We start from the raw sequence: 19,092 nt of genomic DNA on the forward strand, positions 1-19,092 counted from the left end.
AGCTAAGTGAGGAATCTCACTTAGACCACTGTAGTTCCTCTGTGCTGATCTCCTCCTGCTTCTTTTCCTGCCCATACAGACTGTTCTCCCATATACAGCTAGTCCCCAACTTAGGACAGGGCTCCGTTCCCACGACTCTGTTGTAAGTCAGTCCTGGCATTAAGTCAAATACCTCTTTTTTTTTTTTTTTTTTAATTTTCATTATTATTGCCTTTTATTATCAGTATCTTTATAAATCCGATCTTTGAACATCTGTCAGTGTGCATCTGAGAATGATAACATCAGCAAATTACACACTGCAACATTGTATATAGTACATATGACTAATGATAAGATGTACAAAAAAAAAGGGCCGTAAGTGCAGTTCGTCATAACTCGAGTGCGTTGTAAGTCAGGGACTACTGTAGTAGCTTTTTGAAACATACTGCATGTCACTGAATCTCAAACACCATCAGTTAGAAGCTACACCGTTATTTTATGAACCACCAAAAACGGGGGTGGGGGAGGGGGACATGCTGCCAGTTGTATGACGTGCCATTGCTTATAAGACATGTTCTAATTTTAGAGATATTAAAGTGGGGAAAATGTGCATCTTGGAATAGATGGAATATAGTAAATCAGATCATGTCACTCTCCTGTTCTAAAATCTCCAGTGGTTTTGTATTATACTCATAAAAAATTCTAAATCCTTATATGGTTTTTCAAGCATGCGTGACCTGTCCTTTTCCTCTTTCTCTGACAATATCTTTAAATAAAAATGACCTGAGATTATTATATATTTAAGGGTTTTTTTGTGTGCTTTCCCACTAGAATGTAAGTTCCAAGGGAGCAAGATTTTGTCTGACATGTTCTGTGTGTATAGCACCTAGAACAGTGGCACAAAATAGATGCTCACCAAATATATTTTGAATGAACACATTTCTTTAGTTAATAGCAAAAGACTTGGGGGGTTAGAAGACCTGAGTTCAAATTCTGTCTTCATCATTTTTCAGGCTTGAGACTTCGAACAAGTTACCTAACTTCTCTTGAGTTTCTGTTGCTGTATCTATAAAATGGGAATAATGACTACCTCACCAGGTGGTTATAAAGATTAAATGAAAAAATGTATAAATAGGGCAACACTTCAAACTTAAAATATGTTCAGTAAATGGTAACAATTGCTTTTGTCGTTAATTAATATTTTATTACTACGACAGTTTTTTTGTGGAATGCTTAAGGAACTCATTCCGTATTTTCCTTCTGCCTAGAGATTTCTAAGTAGATAGCGGGTGCAGGACATTCCAGGCAAGGAACTTCATAATCAAAGGCACAGAGAAATGAAAATAAAATGACTGTGTTGAGGAAATAGCAAGTATTCTGGCATAGCTGGGAGAGTACATGAGAAGTGGTGACTGAGGAAGATGAGAGGGCCCTTGTTTAGCTGTTTTGGCTTTGTCTTCTATTCTTGCTTCTCAAAATGTGGTCTTTGAGCCACAGTATCAGCATCACCTGGGGGCTCGTCAGAATTGCAGAACCTCAGACCTGCTGAATCCAGATGCATTTTCACAAGATCCCCAGATGATTAGTGTGTATTTTGAAATTTGAGAAGCTCTGTTCTAGGTAATTGAAGGCATTAAGCAGAGGAACAGGTCATCTTTGAGCTTTAGGAAGGTAGCAGGATAGAGAATGCACTGGAGGTGAGACTAGAAGCTATGAGAGTAGGGAGGGAAGCTACAGGTGAGGGATGAAGACGGCCTGAACCAGGGTTGGAGAGGAAGCGGCAGAATAGCATGGTGAAGTGAGAAGAGCATTGGGTTAGGGATTAGAAAACTGAAATTCTAATCTTGACTCTGCTGCTCACCCACTGAGTGACATAATTAGGGTAATTCACTTCCCTTCCCAATTTCCCCATCTATAAAGTAAGAGGGTTGGTCAGCAAACTGCAAATTCAGAGATTAGCAAACCATAACCCACAGGCTAAATCAGGACCCTCTCGCATTTTTGTGTGACTGATGAGAAATAGTAGAAAAGAAATTTGAGAAACAGTAATATTTCATGACACATGAAAATTATGCAAACTTCACATTTCAGTGTCGATAAATAAAGTTTTATTGTAACACAGCTCATTCATTTACACATCGTCCATGGCTGTTTTGCACTATAATGGCAGAGTTGAGTAATTGCGACAGAGAGAGCACAGCCTGCTATTTTCCTTCAGAACCTTCTGTTAACCTCTAGTGTAAATGACCACTAAAACCACTTCTAGCAGTATAGTGCTATGATTCTATTAAATGACGTGTGTGAGCCATAAAGCTCTACGTGAATGTAGTAAAAAAAATTTTTCTCCACCAGGACTATGAATTGCAACTGATGACATACAAGGCCTTTGTGGAATCCCAGCAGAAATCCCCTGGCAAGCGCCGTCGCGTGCTTTCCTCTTCAGATACCATCACACAAGAGGTAAAAGGGCAGGGAAAGGAAATATGCCACTGTCACCCCTTAAAGAAAGGCTTGCTTGTCCAGGCCTTGCGGTTTGATTTAGGGCTCACCTTTCTGTTGAGCATGTGACTCCATGAAAACTTCCCCTTATTTTCAACTGTTTACTTTTCCAGCAGATAATTTATCTAAGTTAATTTTTTGAACCGCAGTTCATGGACTTAAGGACTCGCTACACAGCATTGGTGACCTTAACAACGCAGCACGTGAAATACATCAGTGATGCACTCCGGCGGCTGGAGGAGGAGGAGGTGAGGACATTTGGCCCCTAAATCACCTTGAAAGTACAATTAAAAACCCTGTGGCTCATCTGTTGAAATTTAAAATGTACATATTAGCATCCCCACCTCCAAATATCTTTATCGTAGAAATACACGTGCACAAAGAAAGAGGTGTGAACAAAGATCTTCAATAAAGTACACCATAATTTTGGAAAAATCGGAATTCCACACAATGGAATGTTATGAAGCTGTTAAAAAGAATGAAATAGGTTTAAGTCAAATGACACGAAAAGATGTCATAGTATACTAATTTGGGAAAAAAGGCAAGTTAGAGTGCTGTGTATACTTACGAGTTCGGTAAAAAAAAAAAAAAAAAAAAAAACCTGTGTAGTCACCACACAAAGACACAATATGAGCGTAGAAACAAGTTTAGAAGTCTATACACCAAATTTGGGGGGAAATGAGATTAAGGGGACGTATATTATGCATGGAAACCCTGGTGGCATAGTGGTTTAGGTGCTATAGCTGCTAATCAAGAGGTTGGCAGTTCGAATCCACCAGGCGCTCCTTGGAAACTATGGGGCAGTTCTTCTCTGTCCTATAGGGTCGCTATGAGTTGGAATTGACTCGGCGGCTGTGGGTTTGGTTATGTTATACATCTCAGATTTGTTTGAATTTGTCATAAGGGGCATGTAATCTTTTCGCAATTAAAAAAAAAAACTATGTTTTTGCAAAACAATAAATGTAACTGGTAAATAAATATGTGGAAAGTTATTCAAGCACTCTTACAGAAGAAATGCTGTTGAAAACATTAGCCGTACCATCTTTTGCCTATGTAAATTAGCTAAAAACTTGATTCACATCGATACTTACCTCGCTTCACCTCTGTTGGCTTTAGTCTCTTCACCTGAAAATCTAAGAATTATGAAAACAAATAAGATGCTATATGTGAAGAGCTTTTTTTTAAAATCAATAACTAATTATGGAGCACCTATCATATGTAAGGAGGAGCCCTAGTGGTGCAGTGGTTAAGCACTCAGCTGCTAACTGAAAGGTGGGTAGTTCGAACCCACTAGCCGCTCCATGAGAGAAAGATGTGGCAGTCTGATTTTCTGAAGATTACAGCCTTGGAAACCCTATGGGGCAGTTTTACTGTATTCTACAGGGTTGCTATGAGTTGAACAACTTGACAAAACAAAATTTTTTTTGTCAGTGTAAAACACTGATTTTTTTAGGAAGGTGCTAACCTAGATATAATGAATGTAGCTGTTAGTGTCATATACTTAGGCACCTGTGAGCAGTGCTATAGGCCAGCTCATTTAGGTAACTTTGGTGTCTCTGCTTTAGGAAATCTGAAGTCATTCCAGTCTAATAAGGCATTGACCAGGATATTGATTTTCTATTTCTTATTCTAGAAAGTGGTAGAAGAGGAAAAACAAGAACATGTAGAGAAGGTTAAAGAACTTTTGGGCTGGGTGTCTACCCTGGCAAGGAATACACAAGGAAAGACTACCTCATCCCAGACCAAAGAATTAACAGACATTGAAAAGGCTATTTTGGAACAGCAGGTGAGTAGACAGTCCATCTCTCTTTATCTGAATAGAATAATATATGGTGATACATTAGGCGGAATAATACGAGTAACATATGGGCCATTGTAAGTGATTGTTACCTCAGTAAATATTGACTTCCAGGACTTAAAGAAACTTGTGAAGTCATCTTGTTTTTACTTCTACTTTAATTGGCTATAGTTCATTGGTAATAATAACTGACCTAAACTGAATTTTTTCCTAGAAGTTTTAAAAGTTATTTCTAATGATTTTTGATTCTTCAATTTTTTGGATACTGAAGCTTTTCTCTTTATTTCTACTATATAGATTCTAACAGAGGAGCTGACAAACAAGAAGGAACAAGTCTCTGAGGCCATTAAAACTTCACAGATCTTCTTGGCCAAGCATGGTCATAAGTTAGTATCAAATGAGAGATTATGGCACATCTGGGAGACCTACTCTGCCTGGCTAAAACTTAGGGTCATAATGAGAATTCAGCGTGGCAAGAGTCAGATCATGAAGAGCCTTGCACTTCATGCTGAGTTTTCATTTTACTTTGTTGGCTCTGGGGAGGGATTTTGAACATGATTGGATTTTGTTTATAAAGATTGCTACAACAGTTTTATAGAGTATGGATTGAAATGAGACAAGACTAGAGGCTGAGAGATCAGTTAAGAGGCTGTCCAATAATGTAGGCAAGAAATGACAAGGAGTGCAAAGGAGGGGACAAAGATTTAAGAACTATTAAGTATGAAGAATTGATAGAGCTCAGTAATACAAGAAAATCATTGGATATAACTCCCAGGTTTCTGGATTAGACCACTGGGTGTATGGTGATATTACTAACCAAGACGGAAGGGGTGGATGGAGGGAGAAGAGGGTAGCTTTAGTTTTAGACATTGTGAGTTTGAAGAATCTGTAGGACATCAGAGTAGAAATACCTAGTATGTATTAGGAAGTACTTAATACGTTAATTTATGCCTTACATGTGTCACTGATGGTGGAACAATGGGCAGCTCTATATGTGAGTTTTAGAGTTAATGAGAGAAGCCTAAACTGATAGAGATTTGAGTCATCAGCAAAATAGAAGACATAAGAGTGAATTAGCTTAAAGGGGCTTTTTAGGGACTTCTTGAATTATAAAGGAAACCTTAGAGGAGTGAGTGTCTTAGTTATCTAGTACCGTCGTAACAGAAATAGCACAAGCGGATGGCTTTAACAAAGAGAAATTTATTTTTTCACGGCAAAGTAGGCTAAAAGTCCAAATTCAAGGCATCAGCTCCAGGGGAAGGCTTTTTATCTCTCTCGGCTCTAGAAGAAGGTCTTTGTCTTCAATCTTTCTGTGGTCAGGGAGCTTCTCAGGCTCAGGGACCTTGGGTCCAAAGGACACGCTCTGCTCCTGGTGCAGCTTTCTTGGTGGTGTAAGATCCCCAACTCTCTGCTTGCCCCTCTTTCCTTTTTATCTCTTGAGAGATAAAAGGTGGTGCAGGTCACACCCCAGGGAAACACCCTTTACATTGGATCAGGGAGGTGACCTGGGTAAGGGTGGTGTTACAATCCTACCCTAATCTTTTAACATAAAATTATAATCACAAAATGGAGGACACCCACAGAATACTGGGAATCATGGCCTAACCAAGTTGTTACACACATTTTGGGGGGGACATAATTCAATCCATGACAAGGAGTAAAAGCAAAACTATGAGTGATACCTCAGAACCCCAGAAAGAACAGAGTCCAAAAAGGAGGGAGTGGTCAGAAGTCAAGAAATGATAGGACCGAGAAGTATCTATTGCTACTGGGATGTTTTTGGTGACTTTTGTGAAAAGTTGAGGAATGATGCCAGATTTAGTATGAGGGAGGAGCACGTGAGAGGTGAGGAACACAGTGATAGTAAAATTAGACTACTCTTTCAAGAAACTTGGCCATGAGGAAAGGAAAGAGATAATATAGCAAATAATTGGAGTGGAGTATATGATCAAGAGAGAGTTTTGTTTTTTTAAAAGGTAGGAGGAATTTAGCTGAGTATAAAGGACCACAAGGGAGAAAGTGATCACAGATAGGAGGGAGTTCCTAGAGAACATGGGAGAGGATGAAATTCATCAATAAGTAGAAAATGCAACCTTAAACAGGAGGTGAGACAGCTTTTGCTCTGAGGTTATGAGGGAAGGGAGATTAGGAAAGGTGTGGATAGAGGTAAGTTTGCTAGGTATAAAGTCAGAAGGTCAGAGAATTAGTGCCAAATGACCTATATTTTCTTTCTGAAATAGAGAGGTTGTTTGCTGCAAGTTAGAGTGGTGCTGGGGAGAAGGGGGGAGAGCTTAGCTGGAACCTCCAAGAGGATTGTCAGGGAACACTGAGGTTGGAAACCAGTAAGTTCTCTCTATATGATTGTGGGATCCTTTCCACCCTCCCCCACTGGAATTACTTAGCAGCCTGGGTGGGGGAAGCAGAGAAGTCCAGCGTTTGATTGATTGGACTTGGGTTTTATCAGATGAGTGAGGGGAGTATAGAAGGATAATAGTAAGGGACTGATTGAGAAGATGGCCTGTGAGGTCTGGGCGCTAAAGAGACAAAACTAAAGATAATAGAGAAGACTGATAGATAACGAGAAAATGGGGGATTCAAGAAGATTTGGGAAATGTCAATGAGGTTGATGGATACTTGTAAGATGAATCAACATAGTTAATTCTCAGAAGCATAGAGGGAAAAAAGCAAGTTGCAGAATTCACCAAATTTGTGATGTTGATTACTTCTGGACAGAAAGGAACAGGAATGGGGTTGGTGACATAGTGGGCTTTAATTATATCTGTAATGTTTTATTTCTTAGAAAAAAGATCTGAAGCAAATATGACAATTTTTAAGTTTGGTTAAGCTGGATAGGTGGCTAATGGATGAAGGAGAATTTGTTATATTCTTCTCTTTTGCATGTTTAAATTACTTTATTTTAAAAAGAGAATAGATGTAGAAGGAGTGAAGAAAGATAAAAGTGAAAGAGAGGGTTATAATCTGAGTTATAATCATACAATGGATTCTAGAAATTTAGATTTCAGAAGTAGAATAATTTCAGATGATGACAAAGTCTAAGTGAGCCATGTATGGGTGGGAATAAAATGGAGTAGAGTGAGGTCATTTGGATTGAAAAGATTGCAGAAATACAAGCATAGGTATTAGACTGGGGACATAAGCACTGAAATCACCAAGGATCATGACTTAATTTGAGATAGAGAGGAAAACTATAAGCTAAATCCCAAAGTCTTCACAGAGGATGGAAGACTGACCAAATGATCCATAGGTAACAATGACAAAGAAGCACATACCATCGAAGGTAGAGAAGTAAAGCTTTTGAAGCAATAATAGAGAGTTTGGAGAATGGTTTTTCTTTAAAAGAGTTTCAATGCTTCATCTTCCAGGCTCTCAGAAAAAGAGAAGGAACAGATATCTGAGCAATTGAATGCCCTGAATAAGGCTTATCATGACCTTTGTGATGGTTCTTCAAACCAGCTTCAGCAGCTTCAGAGCCAATTGGCCCAGCAGACAGAACAAAAGGTACTTCTCATTTTTCTCTCCAGATATTGGGAGGCTACCTTTCGAATGGTATGAAAACAGCTTTGCCGATTGAGAGTCATAATCACTAGCTTTCCATGACCAATGTGACTTAATTTTTAACCTCACATTAGCAGCCATTTGTCTTGTGCTTCTTTACTGGGGTTCCATGATGTGTTGGTCAGTCAAACACTAGAAGGCAATTACTGCTAACCCTTTAGACCTGGTTCACCCTTTTTGTTGTCTGCGATTTTGTGGCTGATTGTGGTCACCTGTTGCCATTGAGTCGATTCTGACTCACAGTGGTCAAGAATAACATTAATTACTAGGTCTGTATTATGTCTGATCACAGGACAGCAAGATTACTCCTTTATGGCCTTGTCACTCAAAAGTTGATAGCCAAGAGTTCTGGGTATTGGGATGAAAAAGCCATGAACCTCCTCCCTTCTTATATTATTTTCATATCTGGGTAAATAAATGTGAAATATTCTGTTCTAAAACAAACTGGTAGGTTAGCTTCACTGACTGAGACGCTGGTTCCTCTCACTCATAGTCATCCCATCGTGTGGCATCTTTACCAGTCCATTCCATGTTCATTTCCTGGACCATACGAAAGCTGTTGAAGTTCCTGCTTATTGTCCTTAGTTCTTCTTGGATACTCGTGTGTTTATATGTAGACTTACCATATTATATACATGTGTCTCTGGGATATATATGTGTGTTTGCCTGCTTATTTCCTATGTTGTGAAGCAATGGCCAACTTATTTGGGACAGGCCAAAATTAAACTCATGTGGTAATCAGATTTGGTCCAGATGATACTCAAAATGATATTCGGACAAAATATGCCTTGACTCTGGTCCTTGGATATGAAATTTGTGCAGGAGGAGCTAGAGTTGTAAAGACCACAGGACAGAACCAGCTCTGACTTAATAGTATATTTTCAAAAAGAATGTGCTGGTTTAGAATTCTCTGTGTAAGGTAGCCCACTTCTGGTGGCTTGTTGCTTCACCATATAAGGGAGTATGTGAAAAGTTTTAACAATTGCTTGCTGAGAACATCCAGTTCTCATTATGAAAGGTTAAAAAAAGGGAGAGAAAAAAAAAAAGAAAGACAGACAAGCTGCTGAGCACCACTACATTGAGCATGATGTGTCCCTGTACCGTTTGTGTGTTTCATGTGAAGTATTGTTCTGATTAACTGACATCCTTGCTTACAAGTTTCACTAACCCTTTGGAGTTTAAGCACAAATGCACAAAGGGAAAAGAGGACGACCTATCTGGGGTTCTTTTTTGCAAAAACAAACAGTCGCATGCTGGACGCTAACACCAAGCTTACACTGTGTGTGTGATACGGCTGAACTGCTCCATAAGGCTCTATCTCTTATCTGCCCAAGGCGCACCCTGCAACTCTGGTAAGTAGAAGCCTTTTATGTTTTGTTTCCTCCTTTCCCTCTGTCTTTTTGTGCTTGTTTAGGTCAAAACGTCCATGTTTAGTAGGACTGAAATGGATTTCTCTGGATGACTTCCCAGCTTCCTGCCTATTCTCCAGTTACTAGGGTGTTGGAAGGAACACTGCAGCCTTTTCTCTTTGGCTAGATTCCAGGCCTTTCCTCAATGTCAGCATTTCTGAGACTCCATGAATCTCACTGAAGAAATTAGAAGTTTTTAAAGAAATCTTTTCCTTTATCATAGTGTCTGCTTCTGAATAGTCTTTACGTGGATTTTATAAAAGGAATTTTTCATGTAGCTCAAAAAGTTGTATGCCAGGGTACTTTTCCCTTTAATCTCTATAAAATAGACACATAATGGAGTTTTATAATTTACAGGTTTAATGTATGCAGATTAAATTCTATATTCTGGATCAGAAAACAAAGCAGGGCATAACAAATTACATTTTAAATGGAGAATTCTGCCAGTTATTCTATTAGTAGACTTCATATGGTGAGATGGAGATGGGAATCAAACCTGCCGTTCCCTCATTGCTGTTCATTCTGCATCTCTCGTAATGTGCAACTAACCAAGCTTGAAATCCTCAGTGCATGTTTTTAAAACCTGGGAGAAAATGGGTGAATGATTTTAAGGATTTACTTAGTATTTATCTATCAAATATTTATTGAATTTCAGGTACTGTTCCTAGACATTGAATGGCAGACTACCTGCTCTTAGGGAGCTTACATCCTCACTGAGCTAGAAATGAAATGCCTTATTTAGGAGGCAGGGAAATGACTGGCAGTTGCTTCAGCAAGATCTTTCAGGAGTAAATTAAAGAGTTAAATAAGGACCAGAGAGTAACATTGACCAAAGAGAGGGTTGGATAAAATCATCTATAGAAGATGAAGGTAATGACTGCGAAGAGGAAGAGCTGGAAATTGGAGATTAATAAAGCTGATAAAGTGTTCTAAGCTGCGAAACACGTGAATAATTTAATTTCTGAATACTATCACTCTGTGGTAAAAAGCTTCAAGATGGAAATTCTTTCAGAGCTGTAAATAGACTTTGCAAGAGTTATTTTGACAGTGCACAAAGTTTACCATGTTCATTGTTCTTAGGACCTAATTCCTGTGTACGATGCGAATCTATTGTACTTGTCCTTTATACACATCTCTTTCTGAATCTGACTGGGGAGGCAGTACAATAGCATAAGATTTAGTTTTGTGACCTTGGTCAAGTTACTCAGCCTCTCTGTACTTTATTTCCTCATCTACAAACTAAAGATTAAAATAATTACTATCATAAGATTGTAAGGATTAAATGTCAGTGCTCAATAAATATATTAAGTGATCAATAAGTGTTATCATAATTGTCGTATTAACATCCTAGCCTGGACCAAAAGAAAAGTTTCTAGTAGTTCCAGGGTCAAGGGCCCCCAGCGTGTTCTCATCCTTGACTTGCTACTTCCAATTCCTAGAGCTAATTTAACTCAGAGCAATTGCTTTAGGAGAAGCTAGCATTGACCACCAAGAGTATGATTGCCCCTTCGCTAAATCACTGCTTGAGTAGTATGTATAGGTCCGTTTTACTGGGATGCATTAGTGTTCTGTGGCTATTGGGCTACTTTAAATCTCTCTTCTAATCCTGTGGACAGTCCTGATGCACTCATCAGCAGGAAAGTGCTATTTCAAGAGTCTTCTGCATGGGTTGCAACACTGAGAAGTTGTTATATGGGGTTGAATTCTCATTTTTTGGGAACTGGTATGTGTCTGTAAGAACCTTTGTGGTGATTTAGTCTTAGAACTTATTTGCCTTCCCCTCCTTTTCACTGCTTGCCACTTTGTAGAACTTATTATTCAGATATGCTTAATGCTACCATCCCTCAAGTAATCAATGAAATTCCGGTCCTATTAAACATTCTGCAGTTTAGAAAAATTCTTTTTTAGCATTAATACTCTACACTTGAGAATGTTTCCTACAAGTTGGGGTGTATTCCAGGCTGGGTTTTCCTGATGGTCAGAATTTAATACAGTTCTTTGAATGACTCCTTTAAATAATTGTGTTTCTCCATTGGCTCTGATTCCATTTTCTTTTTTTTTTTCATTTTCTTTTTAGGGTTGCAGAGCAGTTGCTGGGGTGATTGACCTAGGCACGGTGGAGATATTTCCCATCTTCAGAGCCATGCAAAAGGGCCTCATTGACCAAGACACAGGCCTTGTGCTCCTGGAATCCCAGGTTATCATGTCTGGCCTCATTGCCCCCGAGACCAGTGAAAAGCTCTCCTTGGAGGAGGGTCTAGCCCGAAACCTCATTAATCCCCAGATGTACCAGCAGCTCCAGGAGCTACAGGATGCTCTGTCCTTAATAAGTGGGCTCACCGAGGGCAAAGGCCCTCTTTCTGTGGTAGAAGCAATTGAAAACAGAATAATCAGTGAGAGAGTTGGACTGAAAATCCTAGAAACTCACCTGGCAACTGGAGGTTTCAGTATCTCCCCCAGTGAGAACTGTATTAACCTAGAGGAGGCTTTTCATCAAGGCCTTATCACTCCACAGCTTCATACAGTTTTGGAGTCTTATTTGAGGTCATCCAAGAATTTGATAGACCCCAACACAGCTGAGAAAATTGGTTTGCTGGACCTGATGCAGAGGTGTATTGTCCACCAGGAATCAGGGTTGAAATTGCTACCTGTCAAGCAATTGGCAGGGGGGATGGTGAGCTTGAAATCGGGCAGGAAGGTTAGCATTTTCCGTGCAGTTCAGGAAGGGCTGATAGATAGGCAGGTCACTGTCCGGCTGCTGGAAGCTCAGCTTTTTGCTGGTGGCATAGTAGATCCAAGAACAGGACACAGACTTACAGTAGAAGAGGCTGTAAGACATAATTTGATTGACCAAGATATGGCCTGTGCTATTCTCATAAGGCAGCTTCAAACAGGAGGCATCATAGACAGTGCCACTGGGCAAAGGCTGACAATAAATGAAGCAGTGAGCAATGATCTAGTAGCTGCAAAGATTGCCCTCGTGATTCTGGAGTCCCTTTGGTCATTCATGGGGTTTCTATGGCCTGAATCTGGAGAAATCCTCCCGATTACAGATGCCTTGGAACAAGGCCTTGTGTCTACTGAACTAGCTCATAAAATCCTCAGTGGCCGACAGCATATTAAGGCTCTGTTTCTACCAGCAACCACAGAGGTTTGGTCCTGGAAGAAAGCAATAGAGAATGGGATCTTGGACAAAGATCTTGCCGATAACTTAAAGTCAGTTTGCATACCTGATGTGATGCCTCACATGCAATTAGCAGACTCTTCGGAACAAAGCAAATTAGGCATTAATCCTGGAGCAGCAGCTCTACCGTGCAGCACGGGCCAAACTGAGGGCATAGCAAGCCACAGGGAGAAGCTGTTGTTTCAACTAATGACTCACAGCTATATTAATGTGAGGGATGGACAGAGGTTGCTCCTGTTAGACAAAGAGCTGATAGAGACACTAACACCAAGAGATGGATCTCAAACAAGTCCTCCAGAAGTATTTGGAATTGGGCATCAAAGACTAGAAGCTCCTGAGGAATTACAAAAATCAGCTAACGTGAAAAGTACAGAAGCTTTCTATGATGGGCTGACCTTGAGGCCACATGAGTTCCAGGTTTTTTCTCAGAAGAAAGAATATCTTGATCAGAAAAGTTGCACTGAAGCAAAAGGTACACAGACCATTGTAGAAACAGAAGATTCCTATATCGAGAACCCTGGAAAGGACCTGTTTGGAGGGGAACAAAAAGTGAGAAATCCAAATGTTAACACTTTAAAGGTCATAAATAAAGTTAAATCAGAGTTACAAAGACAGTTGTTAGGTACCAAAAAGGGAGACGGAACAGAAGTATCCACTAGAGAAAATGTCAGCAGTGGTCAAGAAACAGAGGGTTTGTGCTTAGCACTTGACAGAGATCCTTTTCCTGTTGAAACACCAGCAGAAGAATGGCAGGCTCTCAGAAAGACATCTTTTACCTGCCAGAAAGAACAAGCACACACACTTCAGACTGAACATATTCCAGGTGAAACTGGAAGAACTCTCATAAAATCCCATGACAAAAAGTCGCAATTTCAGGTAGAGAAAACTCTACATTTAGAATCTGAATTAAAGTGTGAAAATGACATGAATATCCAGTCTCTGGACAAAAAGAAAGTTGTGAATAAAATGCCCTTGGATAGGGATGACCATAAACAAAGTCAAGAAGGAGAAAACATTGCAGGCGGCAGTTTTAGAATGACGTTAGGAAAGAGAGGTGAGGAAGATGATGGTAGTGAGACCTGCCTCTCATGCAGTCGTCCTTCGGAATTGCTTGAAGAAACTACCTTAAATATATTATCTGCACAGTTACTAGATGGTGGCATCTTTCATGAACAAACGGGTCAGAAGCTCTTAGTAAATGAAGCAATAGCCCAAGGCATCGTGCCCAGTCATACTGCTGTGAAACTTATGGGAAAGTTTAAAATGTTTCGGGGCTTCTTTGACTCTCAGACCCATGAGTCTTTCACAACTGAAGAAGTCATTGATGAAGGTCTGATGGATGAGAAACTGTTACATAATGTCCTCATGTCAGACAAAGCTATAAGTGGTGTCTTAGATCCCCGTACCCACACACTCTGCTCTGTGAGGGATGCAGTTGCGGCTGGACTACTTGACAAGCAAACAGCCACTAGAATTTTAGAGGGGCAGGTGGTGACTGGTGGAATTGTTGATGTGAAACGAGGCAAAAAAGTTTCAGTAACTTTGGCCTCAAATCTTGGCTTGGTGGACAGTGATGACCAGGCAGAGCTTATAAGTCTAGAGAAAGCTTCCAAAGGCAGAGATTCTGAAAAAACAATTAGGGAGAGATTAATCAACTTACAAATGGAAACAACTGGCATTATGGACCCTGATACCAAAGCCCCTTTAACAGTTGTGCATGCCATTGACCGAGGTCTTTTGGAGAGAGATGAGGCCATTCGGTTATTGACTAAGCAAGTAGTAGATGGAGGTATCATTCACCATGTATCTGGGATGAGACTTTCTGTTGATAATGCCCTTAAACATGGCTTGATTGATGAAGATTTATCCAGGCAACTCAAAAAAGTTGAGAACTTAAACCTCCGTCAGTTTTTGCATCCTGGAACAAAGGAAACTATTTCCCTCCCTGAAGCCATAAAGTTAGATCTTATTACTCCAGACTTGAAAAGGGAAATCCAAGAAATTCAGTCCTTGACTGGAAACTTTGTAGATCTCATTTCTGGCCAGAGATTGACCTTGGCAGAAGCCAAAAAAGAAGGGCTGTTAACTAATGAAGCAATATTGTCTTCAGGAATGATGCATGGGATTGTAGATCCTGAGAATTACAGAATTGTTCCCTATTCAGAATTAGTAAAGAAATGTAAGATTGATATTGAATCTGGGCAGAGATATCTAGAAGTAATTCCCTTTTCCGACATCAAAGATGGGGTTAGTGGCAAGGCACTTACATTGCCTGAAGCAGCTCAGCTTGGAAAAGTAGACTTTGCTCCTACACTGAGGGTTCTGGAAGCCCAGGCAAATACTGGTGGAATCATAGATACTGCTACAGGAAAAAGACTGACACTAGCATCAGCTTTGGAACAGAAATTGGTAGATGAAAACATGGTCAGAATTATTGCATCTCATCAAGTGTCAAATGGAGGAATTGTTGACACATTTAATGATCAGAGGGTGAATTTAAAGGAAGCTATTGAAAAAAGATTGATCAGCCCTGAACTGGCAACTATGATCCAAGTAGATACTTCAGACCCCTATGATCATAGGGCTCAGATTGAAAAGCATGATGGAACTGAAGTATGTGAATTAAAGAGTGAATTTCTAAGAAAGGAAATGTTAATTGCTTGTGATCAGGCTGCTGAAATGAGTTGTGATAAAGGAGAAACTAAGAGAATATTTCAAATTCAAAGTCGATCTGTAGAAGAAACAACTAAATTGAGACTTCCTGTTGGGGAATGGGCTAAAAAGGCCAGGAAAGTTCTGTTAAGAGAATCACAATACAAGGATCAAGGTGAGAGGGGAGCTTCTCCAGATGCTGAAGGATCTGCCAGCGTCGTGATTTCTGGTAACCTTAAAGGTCAATCCTTGGACCAAGTTTCAGTAGAACACCCTCACTCAGAAGTTTGTAATTTTAAACTCGAAGAGTTCATTCAGGATAACATGGGAAACAATACAAATAAAGAGCAGGAAAAAATAGTAACAAAAGTAGAAATTATCTCTCATATGAAGCAGCCTACTTCAGGTCTGGATTCTAAAGAAGTAAGAGAAAACCAAAGGGAAATGATTTCAAAAGTACAAGAATCAAATTGTGAAACTTCAAGCAAATTGCTCAGTGAACAGGCTTCTCAGGAGCCAGTGAATATCCAAGTGAAAAATAAAAGAGAGAAGAGGGAGATGGTTTTAGAGGAGAGTGTCAAAACATGCAAACCAGCAGTTCTTTCAGAAGAAGAGTTGAACCAGGAAACTGGCATTAGAGATGAACATGACTGTAATATAAAGAGTCAGCCTATGGAAATAATCATACCTGAAAGAAGGAAAGAAGCTGATAGAGAGCTGGGATTTTCCATTATTTGTAAAGCTAAAGACTCATCTTCCCAAATGGTATCCAAAGGAATTCCTATAAGAAATCAAGATGCTTTAACATTCTTCAATTTGAAACAGGCCAACGAAGGAGAAGTCAAAAATTTAAGCGTCTGTTTGACTTCAAAACCAGAAGAAAATTTATTTCAGGAAATTACCGTTGGGACACAGAGTGAGCCATCCTCTTCTATGACCCTGAGACCTGAAGGATTGCGCTACCAAGAATCAGTTGGAGAAGCCCAAGATGCAGACAGATCCCAAATTTCCAAAGCAGACAAGTCATTCCAAGGAACCACGAGGCAAGAGACCAACTATTATCAAGATTCCTGTGTTACTTTTAAATCTAAGGAAACCAAAGATTTGATTTTCTCATCTAATGAATGTAAAGAAAAGTCACACCAAGAAGTAATTTTTGACTCAGCAAAAGCTCTGAAGTTGGAAGATACTACAGTTTCCAGAGTAGACCCAAAAGAGGTCAGTTATCTGGAATTCTCAGACAGAAAGGACCTTAATCATCAGGACAGAAAAAGTGATCATGAACTTTGTGGAATTTCCCAATGTAATGTAGCAACAACTCAGGAAATAACTGGAGAGAAATTTCTAGAAATTGCAAATTCTCCAATTACAGACTCAGAAGCAGGGTCTCTTGAAGGCATAGTGACTCAGGACGGTCCCAGAGTTTTGGTGTCCCTTCTTCCAGAGAAACTGTTAAAAAATGTGTCACAGAAAGAGATTACAGGGCAACAGGATGCCATTGCTAGCCCCACTATTCCAGAGACCAGTGCAGAAAAGACAATGCCCCTAGTATCATGCCCTACAAAGAAGATGGATGAGAAGACGCTACACGAAGAGCTCAGAGAGAGTCCTGGCAGTGAGCAAACTCCTTTTCATGAAGGTGTAAACCTGGAGCCCTTCAAAGCAACTAAGGTAAGTGTTCAGGGGTGTATGTGCATATTTTTTAGATATACCTAGTTTAATGCTAAAATTGTTAACTGGATACTGAGTTTACGTATGTATGATCATATGCATGCATACATTTTAGGGCAGTAGAAGATTTTCTAAGATGTAACTGAGCTTATAGTCTGCTTATAGCACCATTGTTGGAAATTAGACAATGGCTCCAAATGTCTTCCTGAAAGTTGCAAGTTTGAAGTTAGTAACCAACATGGGGATTAACTTGAAATACTGGGTGATACTACCTGAAGTCAAAATAGCTTTTGGAAATGTTTGCAAAATGTTGCTTATTGGTTGCCAATTACCAGCTTTTGGTCCTTGAGGAAGTTAGTATAATCATTTTTTGTCTACTGATTTGAGACAATTTAGACAAAATAACATATTTTATTTCTCCCCACTATATATAATGCTTTTTATTTCTGTCTAACAAGAAAACTTTGCTTTGAAAAGCAGATTGAAAGGAGACTGTCAGAGCTGAGTGAGTTTTCTTATTGGTTCCATAGAATGTATATAACCGGCAACTCTGTCTAGAACATGATGAGAAGCTAGTATCCTATCTGTCTCTGTTACGGGACATTGAAATGAGGACCAAACAGATTCAATCTCTGGAGCTAAACCTGGCAGAGCTAGAGGATCTGCTATGTCAGGCCAAGGTAGGTTCTCAGAGACTTCCACCAGGCCCACTGGCTTCGAGATAGCTGGTTCCATCTTCCTAGGAGATTCCAGGACTTAAAAGGACCTGATTGGTACTCTGTTCCAGGGTAAACAATCTCAAACCCTTGTCTGATAATTGTAGAATGGGCTAGGTTTAGATAGACTGGACAAGATTTATAATGGACAGGCTTGGATAGACTTTGGATAAACTTGGCTATGAATCTAATTGTGTAATCTTGGATTAAATGAAGTAATTTGATGGCACAGTGATTGGTTAGGAAACTGTTGTAGTAATTCAAGCAAAAAATGTTGAGGGCTTGACTTTGGGTTAAAAATAGTAGATTGAATGAATGTATAAATTAATCTCTGTTACTTCCCCAAACTCCACTGAATGTATTTGCTAAATAAAACACATAAACTCACAAGGAGAAAGAGAACAAGAGTGGAGAAAACAGCAGTAAAGTTTTAGAAGTTAGAAAGCAGATAGATGGTAGGATGGTAAGTGACTTAACAGAACAGTCAGAACTGAATCTTAATCTTACAGCGGAGGAAGCTAAGAAATAATCAGATTTACACTGCAGCATCCCCCAAAGGCTCAGAAATTGGTAGTACCAGAAAGCAGAGGTGAAAATGAGTCAGAAAACAAGGGGTAATTGGTTGAAAGTCTGTTTAAGAAGCAATTTGACTTTTCATCTCCAGCTTGCTTCACATAGCCTGGCAGCTGCTCCTACCCCACTGCAGCAGAAAACTGGAGGTTTATCCTCTGAGGAAAAGTAATACAGAGTAGCTCTAGATGTAGGGAGATCAGCCACAGTTGAAGGCAAGGATTCCATACTGATATGGTAGGATTAACTGAAAGTTCACATACTGAATCTTGAGCTCCAGCCTTCTTTCCCCCATGGTAGTCAAACCATGGGTACCCAAGCGAAAAGACCTAACAGTACTGACAAGAGTGGTTTCCCAACTTAATAGCCCAACTTCATCATCCTCAATGAAAACTACAGTCAACAAATTCCCACCTCTGAATGTAGAGTTTCTGGTCTGCTTTTTGGGGCATTACTCTCAGACATGAGCATCCAGAAAGCTTCTAATACAAAAGATAGGCCAAAACAAAAAAAGAAATAAGAAAAAGAAATTTGGAGGAAATAGAGACTACTCTCGAAGAAAAATGTGTTAAAAAATATCACCATTTAAAGGACAAAAAGTAGATTGAAAAGGTGTAACCGTAGATCTTAGAAGAAAACCAGGTAAGAGTGGTCTCATGGAAACCAAAGGAGGAGAGACTCAAGGGTGGAATAGTCAACAGTTTTAAATCCTGCAGGGAGACTGAACACAATGAAGACTAAAATGGGAATTTAACACGTGGAAAGTCATTGGTGAACTTGATAAGAATGGGTTCAATGGAGTGATGAGGGTATAAACCAGCTTGCCGTGGTTTGAGAGTAAATGGGAGGTTAGAAGGTAGAGGCAATTAATGTAGACCATTCTTTCTAGAAGCTTGATTGTGCAGGCAAGGAAAGAGATAAAACAGCAGGTAGGGGAGATGGACTGAGAGAGAAATGAAATTTTATTCAGATGAAATAGTTCTCGAATGGATTTTGGGGCTGAGGAGAAAGAATAAGGAGAATTGAAGTTATAAGGGA

General features: G+C 39.7%; 1 protein-coding gene across 7 annotated transcripts in view; it reads left to right on the forward strand.

The window, feature by feature from the left end:
• The window catches only part of MACF1 (microtubule actin crosslinking factor 1), a 257,548-nt gene that overhangs the window by 114,034 nt on the left and 124,422 nt on the right, over positions 1-19,092 (forward strand). For 3 of the 7 annotated variants that reach the window (XM_064281771.1, XM_064281766.1, XM_064281767.1), the window contains 7 exons: positions 2,332-2,439; positions 2,628-2,726; positions 4,112-4,264; positions 4,574-4,662; positions 7,660-7,795; positions 11,339-16,768; positions 17,299-17,448. In XM_064281771.1, the coding sequence (XP_064137841.1) occupies positions 2,332-2,439; positions 2,628-2,726; positions 4,112-4,264; positions 4,574-4,662; positions 7,660-7,795; positions 11,339-16,768; positions 17,299-17,448 (6,165 nt within the window). The remainder of the gene's footprint in view (positions 1-2,331; positions 2,440-2,627; positions 2,727-4,111; positions 4,265-4,573; positions 4,663-7,659; positions 7,796-11,338; positions 16,769-17,298; positions 17,449-19,092) is intronic. The other 4 variants (XM_064281769.1, XM_064281770.1, XM_064281772.1 and 1 more) reach the window with 2 other exon arrangements.

This window comes from Loxodonta africana, chromosome 3 (assembly GCF_030014295.1).
Source record: "Loxodonta africana isolate mLoxAfr1 chromosome 3, mLoxAfr1.hap2, whole genome shotgun sequence".
NCBI classification, from domain to species: domain Eukaryota; kingdom Metazoa; phylum Chordata; class Mammalia; order Proboscidea; family Elephantidae; genus Loxodonta; species Loxodonta africana.